The sequence below is a fragment of the Berghia stephanieae genome, chromosome 2, assembly GCF_034508935.2.
Source record: "Berghia stephanieae isolate SIO BIC M18660-M18661 chromosome 2, UCSD_Bste_1.3, whole genome shotgun sequence".
NCBI lineage: Eukaryota > Metazoa > Mollusca > Gastropoda > Nudibranchia > Aeolidiidae > Berghia > Berghia stephanieae.
Window position 1 is genome coordinate 80,711,428 of NC_088361.1, and position 22,614 is coordinate 80,734,041.

The window sequence follows — 22,614 nt, forward strand, 5'->3', positions numbered from 1 at the left end:
TGGAAGAGACAACAAGACTTGACCTCTCTGGGTCATGATAGAAGTCCAAGGCATGGACCCAGAATCGTGTCTATAACAAACAGACCGAACAAGAAACAAAAAGAGAAATCAGCAGGAGGTTATACAAATAACTGCTCACACAAATCGGTGAAAATTTTCTCCTCTTCAATATTTGATGCAGTTGTAATAAATCTAAATGCCATTTATTTCCAAATAATAAGTATAAAATAAGTTCAACAAACATTTATTTTAAATGCCAAAGGCCTTTAATCTAAAGCCATTGAATATATTCAATGCATTCATTATATTTCAAAATATGTGATGCTCTCATATACAATGTCTGACGTTGAAATTAAAAAACAAAACAAATACTTCTAATCATCCCAAAATGGAGTGAAAAAAAAAAGAAAGAAAATAAATAAAATCCCATTTTTAATATTTAATATCAACTGCTGATAGCCTGTGACTGCTTTTATGTTAAGTTCAAATTTGCTTAGAATGAAATCTGCAACAATACTTAAGACAAAATAATGAAAAATACTAAAAGAAAAAAAAAATGAACAAAAACAAAAAAGGAAATTATATCAAATGAAGTTTAGATAGTTCCTATGTGAACAATGTCCGGGTATATTTTGACAAAAGGATGATGCCATGATCAGGTTTCTACAGATGTAATCTGTATACAGCGTAGGCTCTTAAATATGTAAAAATACATCTTGATGAACAACTCCAGTCTAACGTCTCCCACCCCTATAATGAAACAATGGGATGAATTGATAGCAAGTAATAAAAAATTTACACAATGATAAAAATGATTTAAAAAAAAAAAAGAAATAAAAAATAAAGACGCTCATACTTCATATGGTCAAATTATAGACAAGGTTATGATATGTACAATAAAATGCCCAATCACGTCAACTTCTTAGCTTTTTGATACAAGGCATCTACCACTTTGCCCATATTTTGAATGGTGTCCAAAGCATTAGCATAGGTCTTGTTGGAACCTGTTTCCTCAAACACAATCAAAACTCCAGCACCTTGGTCCAAAATACCTGAAGATGAAGCAAAAAATAAAGTGAAGATGGCTATGTTTATTTTCAGGAGTTTTACAGCCCTTGCTTTAGTTATATTTGCACAGCTAAAAGAAAAAGAAGAAAGAATGAACTGTGATGGTCAAAAGACTGTCGATCAAACTTGAACAAGCCAAAACAAGCCACTAAGAGAGTAAAATAAGAGGACAACATCACACAAAAGTAATCCCAGAGTTAGTTCTCCATCATTCAGAATGTTGATGGTAAGAATTATTTGCAATGTTACTTGTTGATATAATTCTGAGGAAATCTGTGAATATGGATAAGATATAATTCTGCAAATAGATTCTGGACAATAGGATGGATATGAATAACATTGCCGAGATAAGTGATGCTTTGATAAAAAAAATATGAACCATTATTTGATTCATTTTGTGACATAAGCCTCTCTTATTTGTCATAACATTCTCTATGAAATGAGGAGCACAAAACTATATAAAAATCACAGTCTCAAAGTGCTTCTAGGCTCTAAAGGGGGTACTGATAGCTCAGTTGGTAAAGCAACCATTACACAATCAAAGGGACTTAGGCTGATCCTGGATGTAGTCGAGATTACTTTCTGATCCCCCTCCCCAACTCAACCCCCTGTCCACCCACAAGTGATTGGGTAGCTGGATCTGCTAGATCAGGTGGACAGTACTTTGTAATAGAATAGCATCCTATCCAAAGGGTAGCAATCAATTGCTATTGTCCGTTTCAGACTAAAGAATCCAGGATAGACTCCGGCTCCATGGGTCTAGTGGCTCTAAAACCAGAAAAGGAGATCCACAAGCCTGACCTAATATAATAATAATAATATTTCTATTATATTGGGCAATGAAGTAAATTAAATATTAAGTGCCCAAAAAAAAAAAAAAAAACAAGAAAAAAGAAAAAAAAAAAAAAAAGAAAAAAAAAAGAAAAGACATTTAAGTAAATCATAGTTAAGGGGATTGGAATTGTACTCCCAGATAAACCATAACGATCTAACTTAGGAGTTAAAAATATGTCTAGAAAAATTTGGCATTAAAAATATACGTATCTTGGAAAAATATACGTATCTTGGTCGACAAAATCAGTGTCACCAAAAAACAAAAACAAAATTTAATGGAAACATTTAAAAACTGATTTAAAAGCCAAATTACATTCTCTTTTTTACTTGTACATATAAAAAATTATCTGTGGCACAAGATGACTTTTTCCAAATTTTACTAATTACTTAATTCTCTGAAAAAATTCACATTCCAAAAAAAAAAAAAGATACAGCTGGCTTTCTCTTGAATACTTTATAATCTTACTGAACTCACCATGAAACTTTTTATCCAAAATCATCTGGGACAGCTTCTTTTCTACAGTGGCCTAAAATTTAAAAAAAAAAAAAAGAGAGAAAAATCAACTTAGAAACAAACTCACAATGAATAAGACATTTATTATTTTAAAAAGACATTTAAAGAGAATTCACAAACTTCTTGCATATATCAGGCCTGTAAATGGTTGGTGAAAAAATTGTCGGAACTTTTTGAACATGCGCAAATAGACCAACAGAACAAAAATATGGATTAATTAATAAACACAACACAGATATGACACGTCAAGTGACTAGTCAAATCATGTCACTTTCCCCAACTCGTTTATAATACAATAAGCAGGTCCATAGTTAACTCACTAAACCCTAACACCAACTATATCCGTAGTTTACCCGGTTTACTTTTACCCCATGCCTATTTATTACATTTTTCTGAGACAAATTATAAGCGTAGTATCAAAGCTAATGTTTTTAATTCTTACTCTTACATGTTAATGGTAGTTGAATAAAAATATATATGCACATGCTCATCTTAAATACATTTTTTTTTCTAATTTTGAAAAGTGGCAAAATCTCTAGATTGAGTGAGTTAATGGTACCAAAAAAAAAACCAAAACAAAACAAAATCCCAATTATTTGAGAGAGTAATCACATTTCTGGTCCCAGGTCTGAGTTAGTTGTAAAATGAAAGGAAGAGAACACTTCCTACCTTTTTGAAGGATGTGTCTTAAATCCGACAATTGTCGGAAGATTTACAAGCCTGATATATGTTAGTGTGTGTGAGCTTGTGTATCTAAGGTTTGAGTGTGGAGTTGAGGGGTGTCAACCACCAATAGCTTTTATTTCCTCAGTTGTAAGTAAATTAAAAGTTAATTGTCCGAGAACAATTAGTGTCTGGTGCCAGAACTGCTAAATTTCTTACAATTACTTACCACTGACAATTTGATAAGATTAGCCACATGATTGACCTGAACCTTGGAAAATGGCTCAATGATTCTGCAAAGGTTTTGCTCTAAGAGATTATCATAAAGGGTTTTGAGATGTGCTTTGACAATGGGGTCATCTTCAAGTTGAGCCTTGTATGTTACTAATGTCTGGGGGGGAAGAAAAAGAAAAGAAAAAAAAAAAAAAATTAATATTAATGTTTAAGCTACATCATAAAGGTATCAAGTCAAACATTTTATGACGTGATTTTTATCGATAAATGTATTGTACAAATATGAACTATAGATAGAACAGCTTTTTAAAAAGAGATAAGTATGCCAAGAAACTATCTTATAAAATAATAATAATAATAGAATTAATAATAAGCTATTGATATGATAAAGCATCTGTTCAGCAGCCCAAATTAAAAGAAAGACTGTCTTTTCAATAACTAATTAGATCCTATTGACTCAATAAGACTCACTTTCTGGAAGTCAGCTAAAGATCTTTTATGACTAGCTTGGGCAATGCTTTTCATGGCTTCAACTTCTGGACCACTGTGTTTCAAAGCCAGCTTCCCACTAACAATCGCCTGCACTTCATCAGCACTGAAATGTTGAGAAAATAGTAACAATTATCAATTTGTACTGGTTCACTGTCAAAAGAAATTGATAACATTTTTAGATAAATACGAATGTTCTGTGATCTGGCAAATCAGGTCTGATATCAGAGAAATTTGAATCCCATATTAATATTTGAATGGAGGGACCACTTCTGAACAAAATGCAGTTTGAACTTTGTTATTATCTTAATTAGGTTCAAAGTTATTCACATTGGAAGGGAGGGGACTCAAAACTGAGAAAATCGCTAATAAAGGCAAGACATAAATATTTATTTAAAATTGTTTAAAACACAGTTACATCCTTATCATCACACTCAAAAATATAAAATAAAACCCTTCTGTAACACAAACCAAAGATTTTGACTTTATTTATTTGCTTTTTACCCTCCCTGACTCTGTGACATGATACTTTAGGAGATTCATGTGGGGCTTCATCCTCGCTGTCCAACTGCTCTCTCAGTTCTCTTAGTTATGATGGTCATTTTCAGATATTGATATATATATTATTTCATGACAGAAAATTGAAAGACGACTTTATTGATGACACAATATTTCACACATGGATTGTGGGACAATTGCTTACAGTGATTACTCATTTTATATAAGCATATGCGCCGTCATTTTACTGACTTGGCAATAGCTTGTATTCATGTCACTGACTTGCATTTCAGAGAGGGAATAATGAATAAAAGAATGATATGTAATATGATAGGTTTGGTAAAAATTTTGATTCTCAGCGCTCAATTGAAACCCTTTATCCCAGAGACAGAATTTTTGTCCATTTCAAAAATATTTGCTTCGACAGAGTTAAGAAAAAAAATTCAATCAAATGATCTATAAGATTCAAATTGTAAAATGATATTGAGATTGTAGTTAGGAGGATACACATGAAACTGTCATGGCAGTTTTTTTTGCATCGCTTGCGGCCGCAAAAATGGCAATAAAATCCCTGATTTGCATTGCGCCCGAAAAATTTGCTATTTTTTGAAAATTTTTGTAAATTTTCGAGATTTTGCACCAAAAAAAAAAAAAACATTAAAAAAAATATAGTGGGGACCAGTGATGATAATCTTCCGCGGAATTCTGGGATTTTAGGATTTTTTTCATAAATGTCCCGTTGTTTTTGTCATGTCAAAGTCAAACATTTTCTGCTACGTGGTAGCTCAAGGAAAAAAACAAAACAATATGCCTTCTATCATTTTTTCACACCTCTGCTCAGTTGCATGAATTTTGGTGACACTCCTCAATTTATGACGTTAGTCTAGACACACTGGCACCAAATGTCAAAAGTAGCTCAAGATACATGGATGAGATGATCGAAAGGGAAGGGGATAGAGCAAATGGGTGTAAATATTTGTGTACTTTTTAGCTGCAGCATGACAGTACATTTGGCGAATTTATAAATTTTATAAGCGTGTCTTTTGTTTTTCTTCCTTTTTTATTTTGTTTGATTGTTCTGAATTTGTTAATAGAATTCATTACAACTTGTGTCTAATTAGAAAACAATATTTAAGAAAATTAAAAATCAATTCATCAATTCTCTCTCTCAGCCACCCTTCTATCTCCATATTATTATTATGTTTATAGATATCATTTGGTAGAGGTATTAAATTAGGTTGATCGATTTAAGAAATGATTGTTTAAAGGCTAATTTAAATTTGCTTTGGGGAATATGTTTTTCAATTGATTAAAGATTCTTATTTATAAGCTGCATCATTACAAGGTTGCAATAATACAGACACTAGCCGGGTTTGTTATGTAAAAACAAATACCTCCTGGTCTTTTGGCCAAAAGTTTATCATAATCTCTTGATATAGTGGGCGACATTATAGGCCTCTAAAATGTTTAATTGGAAATTACAATTCAATAAATTATATTTGCAAAAGGTCAGGATGTGTCTAATGATCAGAAGTGCTTTTAATAATATATTAAATAACCATGAATAGCTATGTTATATTTGCATTAGATTTGGGCTTGACTGACGGGCCGGTAGATTTTCCTCCTTTTTGACAAATTGTCATTATCATCACTGGGGGACCTGTGCTTGTGTCAGGATGAAACATTTAGATAAATCACTGATAGCGTGTTCTTCCTTTTTCTTGGGTACTTTAATTGTAATTCTAGAACTTTTTACTAGATCCCATTTTCTTTCATTTTACTGGCGCTGATATGACCTTACATTTGTTGCAAGCGCCGTGAAACCCTTAAAAACAAACAAATGTGTCAGTGCATGAGAAAATCAGTCGCTTGGCGAAAATTTTGGATTTGCATTTTTTTGCATTTTCTGAAAGCATATACTCCCCTGAGCATTTTAATCTTTATTTGAAGTAAATCGGGTGATTTTTCATGAAGTTATGGTCAGATGTATGGGTCAGGGTCTGGAAACCTTGTTTTGAGAAAATGGCTCTCAAAGTTGAGATAGCTTTAATCAAGCATATTCACATCTGTCAGAGCAAATATAAGTGTATTTTATGTTGTATAAGTATAATATAGAATTGACAGGACCATTTGGAACTCCTTCCAGTGTCAAATTAAAGCATAACGATCAATTCATTCCAACCAAATCATTTATTCCACGTCTCAAAAGTCATTCGTGCCATGTTTACACTTTGTTTCATTCTCAGTCTCAGTCTTAGTCATGACAATCGAAGGTCTTAAAATATAATTTCTTGATTAATGTTCAAAACCAAGAGAGATGGTGTTACACAGATAATCCATTTCTAATAGACTGAGCTTAAATTAAAACCTTAAACACGTGAAAACTTAGATTAAATCGAAGACAGAAGGGGGGTGTCTCCCATTCTTGTTCGAGGGATATTGACTCATCATCGTCTTCCAATTCCAAAGAATCAGAAAGGATATCTCTGGTGCTGAAATACTCTCGTATTATTTGGGAGGCACTCTCGCTTCGAACAACATCCCCAAAACAGATTTTAGTGGCCTGGTTGATAATATTTGCTACTTGAGCGGCTTCGGTGATGTTTTCTGTGCCATTTTTGTTTGCGGATGTGAAGGTTGTGAATGTAAACAAAGGCTAGACGACGGAGGGCATTGTATAATTTTAATGAATTTTGCAGAAAATACAAGTGCATTAATTAAAAGCATATGTTGAGTCGATCAAGGTAAAGATAAAAAAAGGCATTTTGAGGGGAAAATGTGTTTTTTTCGATATGTGAGTGCATTGTTTTGTGTATCAAACTCCCGTGACCCAGATTCGTCGAAGTCACTCGACTGGCCATTGACGAGTCCCGAGTCATGGATGCGCAGAGGTTCTCTCGGTCAGCATTCTTTATGTATTCATGCGCACTAGGTTTCAATGGAGAGCCAGGGGAATCCCCTTTAATTTGATATACATTACATACTGGATTCTAAGAAAACTAATGTCCGTCCGCGAGATCTAAAAATGGGAAAAATATCGAGCGACTTTTCTCAAATTTCATACTTTTTCAACTAGACTAGCTGTAAAAAATATTTAAAATAAAATATTTAGAAGTGAAATTAAGCTTTAATATTTCACGAATATGTATAAAAATGATTGATTTAACCTTTTATGACAAGAACTAATTTTTGATAAAAATTGACCTTCGAACTAAAATTGGCAATATCTCAGCTCGAAGCTCTTCACCAAGCGACTGATTTTCTCATGCACCGTAACAAATACCTTTCTCTTTCATGAACTAATTATGGGTTTTTAGGAAAATTAATCGAAAATTTATTTTGCAAATGTTGCTGTTTTTAGCTTGCAAAATTTGGGATTTATTTTTGCAAAAAGCCGCCATGTCAGATAAAACAAAAACAAACAACAAAAAATGATGAAGTGAAAAAAATCCAAAAATCATGTGGATATTAATTTTTCACCTTATTCGTTCATATCTCGAAATTAGATCACACGATATCTGATGAGTTTTGCCAAATCACCTAACAAATACTGACTCAAGCGAGAGTCAGAGGATAGTAGCTCCACCTGAAACACTTACGTGTTAAGCATGATTTTGCACAACAACATGTATTTAAGGGAGGTAATGGCCTTTGGACTGTCTATAGAATCATAGCCTTCGAAAGCTTCATAGAAGTATGAGTAGGCAGTCTTGAAATCTCTCTCATCTGCTGCATGGAGGATACCTGAAATGAAATATCAAATTTGCTTTTTTCAATCTCCCTGCTGATATTTGGCCATTTCAAGGGTTTACAAAACAAATTATTCTATTCTAAACTATTCAGACAATTTCAATTCATTGTTTACACAACAACATGATATAAATAATTCGGAAAATTTGCAATAAAATCATTAAAATGAATGTCAAGTTCAGACAAATCTGTCCGAATTAGAGGGGTAAATTATATAAAGAAAATTCGGTTCCCTGAGTGTCTGTCTCGATTTGCTGGGTTTCCCCGATTCCGAGGTCCCACTGCATTTGTATATAATTTGCTATCATTCTTCCCTACTAGATGTGCCGAAAACTTTTCTACCACCTATTTGGCTTATACATGAAGCATTATCGTTTTTGTTGTTGGTCGAAAAAGTTTATGTTAATCATTTTGTACTTTATTTTAAGCTGTTATATTCATTTTAGTATATAACTTTTTACAGTTCACAACATCTAGTAGCTTTTTATTCACTCCATATACATAACAACAATAATAATAATAATAACTTATTTACAAAGAGCTTAACCATCCACAGGATAGAGGACCAGTATTCCTCATGAATGGCAGACTAGCCAACCAACCTCAACCATTTGAAATGATGTATCACATTTGCCCACAACATTTATGCTCATTTTCTCATATTATTTCCCCAGAAATCATATTTTCAACACGTGCCACCATCCAAAATTTCAAATTTAACACAAGTTGAATTTATGGAGATTTATCAAGCTAGTAGAAAGATGGAAAATCCTGCAATTTTATTCTGTCTGGCTACTAAGGTTCTCATGAGGATGGAGATATTTAATGGCCTGAAATTATTCCACTTATATCATTATTTCCCCTATTTGTTATAAACATGTTGACATTTTGCATTTGTCATATTTTAAGCAACATTCCCACATTATCAGATTTTGGACCTCAAAATGTATTAAAATATGAGAAATTATACTGATTTGGCAAACCTAGAATGGCATTCTTACCAGACTGTTGATCTAATGCGGCTTGTAACTTTGGAGGACAATAAATACCATTGGCTGTAGTTCTTCCTGAGGTGAGGGCAGCACTAAAAGATTGATAACAAAATTACAAGGTAGGGGATTTACAATGATATACAAAAACTAAAAATGTCAGAAGATAAGATGACTGACTGGGTTCGTGGTGATCTGAAAAAAAAATGTTCAACTGGCAATGAGAAAGAGAAAGAAAGAGAGAGAGAGAGAGAGAGAGAGAGAGAGAGAGAGAGAGAGAGAGAGAGAGAGAGAGAGAGAGAGAGAGAGAGAGGGGGGGGGGGGGAAGGAGAAAGAGAAAATATAGGGTTTTTTTGATTTTTTATTACTACCCGATAAAGAAACAACTAGTTTTTGCACAGCTTCCAATCAACATTCAAATTTTTTTGTAGTGAAAATTTCAGGAAGATGCTATAAACCGTTAGAATACAGTCAGGTTCCCCCCCCCCCCCCCCCCCCCCCCCCCCCCCCCCCCCCCCCCCCCCCCCCCCCCCCCCCCCACATACACACACACACATATATATATATATATATATATATATATATTATATATATATATATATATATATTTAAAACAGCTTATAGCATCTTTCAAAATTCATAAATGGAAATCTATGCAAAAAAAAACAAAAAACTAGATGTTTCCATCATTTCTGTCATTTCATTTTAAGCTATTTCACTTCTTTATCGGGTAGCAATAAAAAAACACCCTGTATTTTGGGCTCTGTGAATAAGTACAATAAAAAAGTGAATTTAGAGACCAACAAAATCACTTATTAATACAAGCAGCTAAATCTTCTTAGCTATAGTGTCATTACAAATGGCTACTATGAAAACAACTATAAATGAAAGCATCTCATACTTATATTAAAGAGGAGAATACAGAAACTCACCGAGCTTTGGGAAGGTTACTTAGAGCATGATAAACTTTGCTTTCCAGCAATTGAACTTCGACAAGCAGTGCTTTGTCATCTAGTTTTTTCAATTCCTTCAATAAAACAGAACCTGTAAAAAAAAAAAAACACGTAAAAATGTAAAAGTAATACCAAAACCCTGTCGATCCATATAAAATTGTTATGCCTTCTTTACTCACATGAATCTATTCAATAATTATGTATGATAACCTCGCATGCAATGTGCACTAAAGGGAGAAGAATCAAGACATTAGTTGCAATGTGAAATTGTAAGACCAAAACAATTTCCTTTGTTATCAAACTGGATTTTTAAAATAATAACATAAAAATAAGACATAAATTAAAAAACGAATGTATGATTAACTTTTAAAAATTGCACCCCATCAGCCCTGTACTAGTCTTACAACAAGCACATTTGAAGAAGAAATAATAACAATAATAATTGTAATTGAAGGAAAAGAGGAAGAGGAAAAAGAAGGAAATGTTGATTAGACAACATCATGAAAATTAATAGAATGTGGTTGAAAGAATGCAATAGGGTTACAATGGAATGCAAAAAAAAACCCAAAAAAACATAAGTCATGGCATCAAACTCTGAAAAGAGAAGCAACATGCTTACGTTAAGGTAATAGGAATTTTGCATAGCATCAAAGTCAATTAGAAATGGTTGTTGCCCATTGAATGACTATATCAAAACTATTTCCCTAGAGCTATCGATACAGACCAAATGATTTGTACCAAAAAAAAAAAAAATAAATAAAATCCTTGAGACTGAATTTGCTAATTATAGCCATTAAATATAAAAATAAGTATTGAGCAGTATCATACTTGCCTTGTAAGAGTGCTTCTTGATAGCGTTGTGTGTCAAAATACAAAGAAATCAGACGAGCCTGCAAATATATATATATATATTGATCAACAATGATAAACCTAGATCTTTCATAACAGTAATGCCATTACCATTAACAGATATTATGACAGCTACTTAATTAGGAGACTACACTCAATAAACCTTTAAACTCTTCTTACCAGTCATTTTCATGATTCTTCTCAAAATAGCATTCCAATGTAACACAATTTTTGGGGGGTTTTTTCCCCACTAAAACTAATTTACAATCAGTGCACATTGTTTATAGTTCCGTTCAGAAAATCAAGCTCTACAATTCAGCGTGAATTTCAAAGAGCTTAAACCAAAATTTATCTTTAAATCTTTTGAAGAACAAAAGAAACCTTTTGGATTTATTGAAATGAATGTGATGATTTTTCAATAGTTGGAGGACAGAAAAGTTTAAAACAAACGATTAATCTGTCAAAACATGTGCAACAGATGAATCAAAATTTAGAAAAAGTTTAATTCAATATCATGAAATACTTACTTCTAATGATTGCCTTAAAAATGTTCTCTTTTCATCAGTAGCCCATTGTATACATTCTTTACACAAGTCAACCTAGAGATGTTTAATAAAAGATAAGAAATTGAAGACAGCATTACACAGCCCTGCTACAAGAAACAAAAAAACCTGTGTATTTCTTGAAAAAAAAAAAGTCAAATTCCAAGAAAAAACAAAACATGTATCAACTCAAAATGAGAGATTTCTACACTTATTTCTATGAATTGTCACCTTTTAAAAAACTTTAAAACTGACGTAATGCTGTTCAGTTTGGTTGCATATCCATTTCATGCAAAAAAATAAAAAATCTTCAACCAATTTTCTCTAATACTTTGAAGAAATAAATCAAAATCTGGAGGAACAAAGTCCTGAAAAGGTTTGACATGGGACTACAAATCTCACCACAATAAAAGTTAAAAGGATACAGTTTGTTAATGGTAATGAGAAAAGAAGCTGTTCAAGAGATATATTGTAATTGTGAAAATCCCATTTATAGTATTGTCATAAAAAATATCATGGACTTGGAAAATAATCAATCACAGTAAGTTTCAGTCCTTGCAACCATCTACCAAATTTATATGTTATTGTTTAACAATAAATTAGCATATAACTGATCATTCACATCTCTTAAACTTGTGCAACAATTATTTTTATATGAAAAAAAAACACATTGTATAAATGTTTATCCTTTTATGATATTTGAATACCTCTCTGCCAGTGCCCGCTTCCATATCCAGAAACAAGTCTACCAATGCTCGTACAAGTTTTGCGGCCTTTGCTTTGCTGACCATATTTAGAAAAGGTCTTGTGAACTTGATTAAACCAGCCAACTCTGATTTTAAAATAAATAAATAAAATTAAAATCCTTAATTTTACTACACAAGGTGACAACGAGATACAGAATTCAGTTTTGAAAAAGTTAATTATTTTATCAGCTGTGATAGCCCAAACCAAAATGCAATAAAATTATGATGTGTTCAGAAGAGAAACGAAATTAAAAGTCAGTCCAGGTTGATGTTCAACAAATACCATGGGAATGTTCTGGAATATTTCAATTAGTAGTAGTTTGGTTTTAAAAAGCTTTCCTCTTTAAAAAAAAACAGAGATCAGCTGCTCAAGATTGAAATCAGTTAGAGCCGAAAAAATCTCAATGTTCCTCCTGACCAATACTGATAAGCAATATGAACATAGAATCAAATTCCCAATTCTTTGAAAAAGAAAAATCAAAGAAATAGTTTGCAAGTACAATGCCACAGAGTACAATGGAGTAAGTAACAAATTAAATTATTTTTTACAACAAACATAATTCCCATTGAAAATTATGCGGATGTCATAAAAAGTAATAAATATAAAAATCAAACAGTTTTAAAATCCCTAATCAAGCTAAGAAGAAAAAATAATTTTATTAATAAATCAAGGTCTACCTATCCTCAACCACTTGCCTATATAAAACCAGTGGATCTGATGGAAAAGAAACTAAAAAATCGACTGAGGTTGTTAGCTTGGTAAAGGAAGAGTTTTAAAGATATGTTTTGGTGTATATGTCACCCTAAAGAAACATTAATTTTAATAACTATGATGAGGGAACATAAAATATTTGGACAATGTACATACCATTGGCTTTATTTTGATCAGCGAGAAGTTTCCCTACTTCTAAGATTGCTTGCTCCTTTACTTTAATTGCCTCATCGTCAGCTTGAGGAACTTCTTGTTTGACTGTCAAAATAATATATTATATTATAATTATTAAACGGATCCTTTAAAGACAAAAAAAAAAAAAAAACAAGGGCTAAAGAAGAAAAAAATATGAAAACATGGATTATTGCACAGAGAATGGGTTTTTTTTTTGTTTTTTTTTTTATGTTTAGAAACCTAACAGAGCTTGTAACATGGGTAATTTAAGCGCCAGGAAAAGTAAGACAAAACATTGGATAAAAGAGGGAAAACAAATAGATGAGAGAAGATATGCATATATGTATGTAGTCTGAGAAAGAATCCAATGTCTCATGGGGATCTCTGCCAAAAATGAAGATATATATGTACAACTACTAACAATTTTTAATACATATAATACTTAACACATAGAATAAAATATCTGATTCATACATACAAAAAAGTAATCATTCAGAGCCAAAAATTGAGAGTGAAAAAAAAAAAGACAAAAAGTTTAAAACTAGGTAATTTTTTATTTTACTATACTTTTTGATAGAATATGCCTATATTGATGTCAATATATCCTGACAGACTATTTTCACCATATGTATTAGCCAATCAGAAGCCAGGAAATGAACTGTGACATAGTAGCCTCAGCATTCGGACCATTAGAATTCAATCCGACATCATTTTCTTCCTGCGTGCAGACGTGTTAAAAAAAAGAAAAAGTTTGCCGAGAACAAAAGCTAGGGAGGCCTCCTGAAAGCTCCTCGCTATAGCATTTCTTTCAATTTGTATTTTCACTTTGGACCTTCTGTCAGACGTTTATTTATTCAATTTGTCATCATATAGAACAAACCTTGATAGATTTGTGAAAGTTTAAAATCTCCTAATTTGACAATTGTTTTGATTCTCAGCCGCCATTCTGATTTGTGAGGTATTGAAAGGCAGTGCAAAGCAGTCGTAGGAGTGTTTTTTTTCTTCTTCTATTAGCGATAAAAGTAGGTACTTTGGTAAACCTCCATTTGGCCCTCCAGCAGGGAGCTGATAAATGGCCTAGTGGCTGTGACCCGATTTCTTGGGCTTTTGAGTGATGGGCATCAGAAAAAGTTCCATAGATTTTTTTGTTTATGGATGGATGTTAATGATTTATGTCTTATTTTCTTCAGGAGGAATTACTCTATCGTTCGGTGTAGTTTATTTTTAAATCAATGACAATTTAGTATATCTTTTGACTGTGGATAAAATAGCGTATAATTTAACTTTGGATAATTAAAAATCGAGAAATTGGTAAATCAAAATATCATGATGGCACGTTGGTTTAACATCTTAACTTTTAAATAAAATTAAATTCAGGGCAAATCTGTATACCGCATCCATGAAATTCATTCCAGCAAAATCCTTAATCAAAATCTTTGCGGCCATTTTTGAAATCCAAATGGCGGTTACTACAGGAAATGCAAGAGTTCCAGGTCACAAAGTCTGTCAGTAAATAACAAAGGCAAATAGAAGACCATTTTTCAGCCTTGAAACTAACATAACTTTTCTTCTGCTAATCTGATTTTCAAAATGTTGTTGTATCATTAGAATCGTGTTGAAAAGCACTTTATAATGATAAAGGTTTCATTGAGCTCAACCCAATTTGAATTTTTTACCAAAGTACCTAATAAAAAGTACTAGGTTGTATTTTTTATTAGGAGCGAATATTTGGGTTCCCTGCCTTAGCACGATGAGCTTTCGGAAGGCCTCTGAAAGCTATAATAATACAGGCGGGATGGCGGATTCAGAATGGGTTACAGTTACCGATGAAGCTTTCCATTTTCGTGGCGGCGATGGGGTCTCGAACCCGCGACATCACTCCAACAACAACTCCACCTGGCCGGGGAGAGTGTGGCTCCACTGTATGAGTATGAGCTATTCACAACTCGAGAAAAAGTGATTTCAATCTCTATGTCTATCTTGAGCCGCTCCCCCGACTTCTTGAGGTCATGGGTTCAACACATACAAAAACCGCAAAGCTTGTTAGCTACCAAGATACCATTATCAGGCCTGTAAATGGTTGGTGAAAAAATTGTCGGAACTTTTTGAACACGCGAAAATATGGACACAACACAGACATGACACGTCAATTGACTAGTCAAATCATGTCACTTTCCCCTACTTATTTATAACGAGGTCCTTTCTTTATGGTACCAAAAAAAATAAAAAAAATCCCAATTATTTGAGGGCCCAGGTCTGAGTTAGTTGTAAAATGAAAGGAAGAGAACAATTCCTACCCTTTTGAAGGTTGAAGGCTGTGTATCTTCGCTCCTATTTGTTTTAAATGTTTACACTGATTCTTTCGTTTATTAATTCTTATAGAAGAAGAAGAAGAAGAAGAAGAAGAAGAAGAAGAAGAAGAAGAAGAAGAAGAAGAAGAAGAAGAAGAAGAAGAAGAAGAAGAAGAAGAAGAAGAAGAAGAAGAAGAAGAAGAAGAAGAAGAGGAGGTGGTGCGAGGGCTTTCGGAGAAGAATATATATTTAGAAGAAAAATAATTATTTCGCATTATTTTTTTTCCTTCTCACATCGGGACGGAACCAATAAAATATAGAGAAAACGATATGAGAACCAGAGATATGCATGTGTGTCGGTAGCAAAATAGAGAGAAACCTTCCGGTCCGGTTTGACAACTTCTGTGTGTGCGTTATTTACTGACTAGGTGTGTGGGTGTGAAGACGACTCGCGCGAACTTCGCAACCTCTCTCTCACTGGCTGTGGCACAGTAGCCAGGCAGTGAATACATCAACGGCTAGCGGAGCGTATAGGTGGCATGATAATATTATAGCTTTTGTTTTGTTTTGGCTTTGATGCGACAAATAAAAAGTTTTTTAGTTTTGTGTTTTTAAGTCGAAATTTGAAACGGAATAAAATCTAATTTTTTTCGAGGAACGAAATAAAAGTCTTTTATTCTCTTTTTTATTGGTTCTGTTCTTTGACGTTACGAATTTTATTTTTACTATTATCTTTTTTTTTTTTTAGCACTTATAGAGCAAAATCGTACTGTCGGAAATCCGACAATAGATGGAAGATTTACAGGCCTGCATTATCACCGTATGGTGAAATTAGTGTGTCAGGCTATTTTCACTGTTCGGTGAAAATCGTCCACCAAAATATTACGGGACGGTGAAAAAAAGTCTCCCACATTATTATCACTGTACTGTGAAAATCGGCCACCGAAATATTACGGGACAGTGAAAAAAATTCTCCCACACCATTATTATATCACCGTACAGTGAAAATCGTCCACCAAGACATAACCGTAACAGTAACAGGATCATAATCATACGGTGAAAATAGTCTCCCACTACACACTATTATCACCGTAAGGTGAAAATCGTCCACCAAGATATTACCGTAACGGTGAAAATAGTCTCCCACACAGTCAGGCTAATACTATTTATTACTATTATCACCGTACACCGTGTACGGTGAAAAAAAAGTGAAATTAGCCTGACTGACAGACTATTTTCACTCCATATAAATGTATGATAGGGCCTATTGTATTAAAATTTAAACCGAAACAATCAATTCAGTTTTAAAATGGGTATATGGTACCTGCCTAGAGGCTGAAAACAAAACAAAGAAGTCTAAGTCTAAGCCAACAGTCCAAGTCCAGTGAATAGTGAATGTCGAAGTTCATACTAGGCAGTTTAGTGAGCAGCAGCAGTGGCAGTCAAATTTTGACCCAACTCGCCCATAGGAAAGTTGTGACTGGAAATTGCTGTTCGCGTTTTGGGGGGTTCAATTAAAGATGCATAACTTCGTTATAAAGAGGAATATCGCAGATATTTTGGTATCATTATTTTCGTCTTTCAATTTCCTTTTAAATGGTGCCAATTAAGGAAAAATCCATTAATAATTCCAGAAGTTATATGAAGTTAAAATTTGGCAATTTTCAAATGCATTTATTTTTTTATTTACCGCGTGTGTTTTTAAAATTTAAACGCTTGTTTTTAAAATAACATCTAAACTTTATTCATGCCAAATTTCAGGGCTCTGTATCGATGCGCAGACACCTTTTAACTCTGCGCCGAAATGCCTTGTTTACATTATCTTCTCATCATGGCTGCCGGGCGATATCGATATTCATATCGATATTTTAAATTTAGTTATGTATTATGTTTAAATTTAGTCCATAATATTTTCAGTACTATTATTTACTATGTTTTTATTTTGAATACATACTTTCCAACTTTATTTATAGGCATTTTATAGTTTTTGTTTTAAAAGTTCGTATATTTCTTCTCTTTGTGAAATTCGATATTAATAATATCGATATTTTAAAAATACCAATTGCTTTAATTTAATTTTATTTTACTTTGCCATCAAGTCATCAAGTTTCTTTCCCATATGTTTAGGTATGTTTATCATTTGTATCCATATTTTAAAGGCCACTCGCCTTAATAATTATTATGGTAAGAAGTTCTATTAGTTTTGACACCCCATACATTGAGAGAGATGGGGGGGGGGGGGGGGGATAAAATTATATTAATTGTCAGTTCAAATGATGTAATAGCAATAAACCCAAAGTGGTTCAGCAGAATTTTTTAAAGTATTAAAAGCCAGAACTTTCCTTCTAATTATAATAGGGAATCTGTTTCAATTTATTTGAACTTTTTCAATCTACCATTTTTTTATATGCAATTAAATTGCCATAGGTAAAAATAAACTCATTATGTCATTACACAACATGTTTATATTAGGTACTTTGGTAAAAAAGTCAAATTGGATTGCGCTCAATGAAACCTATATCATTTTAAAGTGCTTTTCAACACGATTCTAATGATACCAAAATTGTGAAAATCAGATAAGCAGAAAAAAAGTTATGTTAGTTTAAAGGCTGAAAAATGGTCTTCTATTTGCCTTTGTTATTTACTGACGGACTTTGTGACCTGAAAATTGTTGCATTTCCGGTAGTAACCACCATTTGGATTTCAAAACTGGTCTAAAATGGCCGCTAAGATTTGAGTAAGGATTTTACTGGAACGAATTTCATGGATGCGGTATACAACTTTGCCCTGAATTTAATTTTATAAAAAAGTTAAGATGTTAAATAAACGTGCCGGCATGAAATTTTGATTTACCAAGTTCTAATCTTTTAATTATCCAAAGCTAAATTATACCCTATTTTATCCATAATCAAAAGTTATACTAAATTTTCATTGATTTTAAAATAAACTACACCAAACGATCGAGTAATTTCTCCTGAAGAAAATAAGACATAAATCATTAAAATCCATCCATAAACAAAAAATCTATGGAACTTTTTCTGAGACCCATCACTCAAAAGTCCAAAAAATCGGGTCACAGCCACTAGGCCATTTATCGGCTCCCTGCTGGAGGGCCAAATGGACGTTTACCAAAGTACCTATTTATATCTTTTCATTTAAATACTCTCAAACCCTTTTTTATTCTCTATGTATTAATTAAAAGAGGGTAATTATTTGAAATTGTTTCAGTGAGATATTGGGGATAAATCCAAAAGTGATAGAGCAAATTCTTTCTTACGTCTAGCCGAGTTTTTGATTATGTAACATTTGCGTCATATTATGTAATAATGTGTTAATTTGAAATGTTTATCTTCCTCTTTATTAATGTAAATGCATTGTCCTCGATAAGACGAACATTTTGGTATACAATATATGATAAGAACTCCATATTGACTGTTTTAACCATTTTTTATATTAACATCACGCGTTTTCGGTCACAACTTTGCAATGGTAATTTTGGGGTAAAAATCCGTCTGAAATTTCAGACTTTGAACTGCCGTAACTACATTTCTAATCAAGATAGAAACAAAATTCATACTGCTTTGTAATCTGTGTTGCCAGCTCTTTCATGTGACATTGGTTTCAAGTGTGTGAGGTACATTTAGAATTTCTATTAAACTCCCTATTCATACAAATACAATTCATCAATAACAATACAAGAAAACCCGCCGGCTCATTCCCAACAAGTTATCTCTGGAAAATAAGTCTCACTAATTATTCTTAAAACGATAAAGTTTATACGCCCCAGAGTCTAAACAAATGAAAATCACTTCATTGTAAATTACCGATGGTTGAGAGGATTTCAGTCGCATTTTCTTTGTTTGTCTTTTTGATGTCAATAGCTTGTTGCATGAGAGCGACGGCCGCCATCTTGGGAAATGAATCGTCAAATTTTCGTCAAAATCAAATAGGCAGCAAAAGACACAAAAGATTGCAGCACATTTGATTTTATCTCTCTCTCTCTCTCTCTCTCTCTCTCTCTCTCTCTCTCTCTCTCTCTCTCTCTCTCTCTCTCTCTCTCTCTCTCTCTCTCTCTCTCTCTCTCTCTCTCTCTCTCTCTCTCCCTCTCTCATTACTTAGGTTACCGTGAATGTTGCGTTGGTTCGAAATCTTTCATTCAATAAAGAATTGTTATTTGTCTTTCTTTTTTTTTTCTATTTTTTTAAAGAGTATTATTCAAAACATATATATATATATATATAATATATATATATATATATATATATATATATATATATATATATATATATATATATATATATAACTTCCGTTGATTAAATAAGATTAAGTAAAAATACAGCAAAAAGTGGAATTTCCCCTATTGTCAAAAGTAAAAAATAAATAAAAAAGAAATAAAACTCAAAATCTTTAGATAATACATTAATTTTACCATTGACGTCGATAGAGGCAGAGGATTGAAATATTAATGACATAAGAATGATTAATGAGTATGTATGTATGTATGTATGTATGTATGTATGTATGTATGTATGTATGTCTGTATGTATGTATGTATGTATGTATGTATGTATGTATGTATGTATGTATGTATGTATGTATGTATGTATGTATGTATGTATGTATGTATGTATGTATGTATGTATGTAGGTAGGTAGGTAGGTAGGTAGGTAGGTAGGTAGGTAGGTATGTATGTATGTATGTATGTATGTATGTATGTATGTATGTATGTATGTATGTATGTATGTATGTATGTATGTATGTATGTATGTATGTATGTATGTAAACAAAACAAAAACACGAAATAAAAGTGCTCGATTAATGGAGCGTTGAATATATATAATATATATTTACGAAGAAAATGGGAGAGAGAGAGAGAGAGAGAGAGAGAGAGAGAGAGAGAGAGAGAGAGAGAGAGAGAGAGAGAGAGGGAGCTATCAATAACTTAATGGCACATTCCAGACTCATGTGTGAATGAGTACCTGGATGTAGGCGATGACACATAATTTAAGTGTGCTAGTCCACACAGCCAAAAAAAAAAAAAACGTCTAAGAGGCGATATTAACACAAGAAATTGAAATTTAGGATATACTGTATGAACAAATGAAACGGTCGATAAATAAACTTTATAAATATTCACTTATAAAATTATAGATTATAGTTCATTATTTTATGGTAATATTGCTTATCACAGGCCTATCAATGGAAACCTCTATTTTGTGTTAAATTGATGCCTAACAGGGTCGGTGAAAAAGAATAATGCGTCTTATTGTACACGTATTGGAGCTCTTTTGTATCTAGTAAACAACCATAGCAACATATAAACATTCTGGCGAAAATAATAGGGTGATGTTATTGTTTATAGACGGAAGTGGTCATCATTCATGGAATTTATTATTGACGAGATAGCTGCGTGCGAATATTAATTGTTATTACTTTACCGTTCGAATATAATAAATTAATACAAGTCACAAGGTAACAAGTCACATAATAATGATAGAACTCTAGTTAATGATTTCGCGATTGTTCCCGTCAATTTGTTTTAAATAAATACTGCTACTGGGTTAGAGAAACCGTATTACTATTACTTCATTTCAGATACATTTATCACCCTTCTTTTACTTTTACCGGCTGTCCTCTGCTGCCGTGTGCTAAAGATCACAAAGGAGGTTTACATTCATAAGATTGACCTCTGTGCTTATTTGTTCAATTGGATTAGTCTTTTAGTATGGAGGAAATTTCGTACGATGACGATGGTATTCCCGTTGTCAATGTCTCAGTAGACAATCATTCACCTGTAAATTCAAAGAGAAGGAGAAGGAAACCATCTTCTGCTTTTATTGTTGACAATGGATCTTCATCAGACGTCACAGAATTTAAAGAGGACCCACCAATTCCAACATACCACCACAAATGTGAGGATTCTAAGGCAGTGTTTACCATTGATGGTGCTGGTTATGATGTAACTTTGTCAGAGAAAAGAGAGAGAATAATTTGGTCACCCATGAATGCATCGGCTGGAGGTAGGTAGACAGTGATCTTTTGTTTGTTTGTTTTGTATTGTTTTGTTTGTTTTGTTTGTTTGTTTTTTTTTTTGGGAGGGGGGGGGGGGGGTCCTTCAAACACACCATAAGTTATTAGGCTGTGGGAACAAATGAACGTGCCTAAGCTTTCATTTTGATTTTATCAACTTCTTGGTTAAATTCAATTTGGCCATTAATTATTTTTTAAAAATATTTTCGGGCAGAGAATTCCATATTCTGATGGTGCTTTAAAAACGAGTTCAGGTGAGAATTATGTTGTGACTGTGGGACCAGCTATTTGTGCTGTTTTCTTTTCTTTGAGGTAAAGCTATTAATTGGAATCGTTGTCAGTCCCTGACGGGCCTTTGGCTTTTTGGATTGTGCGTCTTTCATGTAATGGTGACCAGTTTAGGCTCTTGCACATCTCACTGACGCCTTTCAGTTCTCCTTTAATTGTTACAAACAAATCTACAAGAACTTTCTCGAGCTGTTCTATCAGCTGTTTACTCTTGGGGTCCCGAACGCATTCACTATAATCTAAAATTGGCTGTACGAAGTATTTTATGTAATGGCCCTTTTTATTTCAAATGTGAATCTTTAAATAATAAGCAATCTTTTAATGTTATTTTCACAGTGCAAAGAAAGAAATCAGCAAAGAAAAGGTCCAGCATTTTCAAAGGCAGACGACCATCCATTACAGAAGATGCAAATACAGAAGGCATTCATTTATCCGATTTAATTGGCGCCCATGTTAAGCGAAGGCCAAGGCCTGGAAGGGAGCAGGAAGGCATTTGTCTTGGTCTTGTCCTCAGCTTACCAGACTATAAGGATGAGAATACTTTAAGAGAAAAAACAGTTTTTATGGAACATCCAAGTGAAGAGTTGTGTTCATCATGGCAAAACAGAATTATGAATTATATCAAAAGTAAGTTAGAAAGGAGTTAGGGAGCTATGCTGATTTCCAACCAAGTTGATTTTTGTTTGTTATCTTACTTATGGATCGTTTTCAGCACAGGTCCTTTTAGGGCCTCTTCACCACACTCTATTACTTCATCGTCTTTTTTATTTAAGTTTCTTCCGGTTTTACAATCTGTAGCGCATTTATAATTGCAGAAGATTTTTTAGTTAGACAAAAATTTGTCTAGTCTGTACTTGAGGGTGTCTATGGCTTTTAAATTCACAACAGAATCTGGCACAACAGAATCTTATTGTGCTTTGGGAGTAGTAGAATGACTTGATGGTAAGTCATTTACCACTGTGGTTGGATGGTCTTGAATTGATCTTGGAA

At 33.1% G+C, this 22,614-nt stretch overlaps 2 protein-coding genes across 2 annotated transcripts in view; one reads left to right on the forward strand and one right to left on the reverse strand.

Annotated features, from left to right (window-relative positions):
* Nucleotides 1-243: 243 nt before the first annotated feature.
* On the reverse strand, nucleotides 244-19,334 carry LOC144965625 (26S proteasome non-ATPase regulatory subunit 11-like). The gene is made up of 12 exons (XM_078901168.1): nucleotides 19,131-19,334; nucleotides 12,998-13,099; nucleotides 12,091-12,215; nucleotides 11,369-11,440; nucleotides 10,825-10,882; nucleotides 9,972-10,083; nucleotides 9,052-9,134; nucleotides 7,900-8,044; nucleotides 3,785-3,908; nucleotides 3,309-3,470; nucleotides 2,378-2,429; nucleotides 244-1,052 (listed from the first exon to the last, which is right to left on the reverse strand). The coding sequence occupies exons 1-12, from the start codon at nucleotides 19,213-19,215 to the stop codon at nucleotides 910-912; spliced, it is 1,263 nt and encodes a 420-aa protein (XP_078757294.1). The 5' UTR covers nucleotides 19,216-19,334; the 3' UTR covers nucleotides 244-909.
* A 1,291-nt stretch (nucleotides 19,335-20,625) lies between these two features.
* The window catches only part of LOC144965626 (ceramide kinase-like protein), a 19,739-nt gene continuing 17,750 nt past the window's right edge, over nucleotides 20,626-22,614 (forward strand). Inside the window, exons 1-2 of the mRNA XM_078901169.1 lie at nucleotides 20,626-21,326; nucleotides 21,961-22,251. Coding sequence (XP_078757295.1) covers nucleotides 21,032-21,326; nucleotides 21,961-22,251 — 586 coding nt within the window. The 5' untranslated portion in view covers nucleotides 20,626-21,031. The remainder of the gene's footprint in view (nucleotides 21,327-21,960; nucleotides 22,252-22,614) is intronic.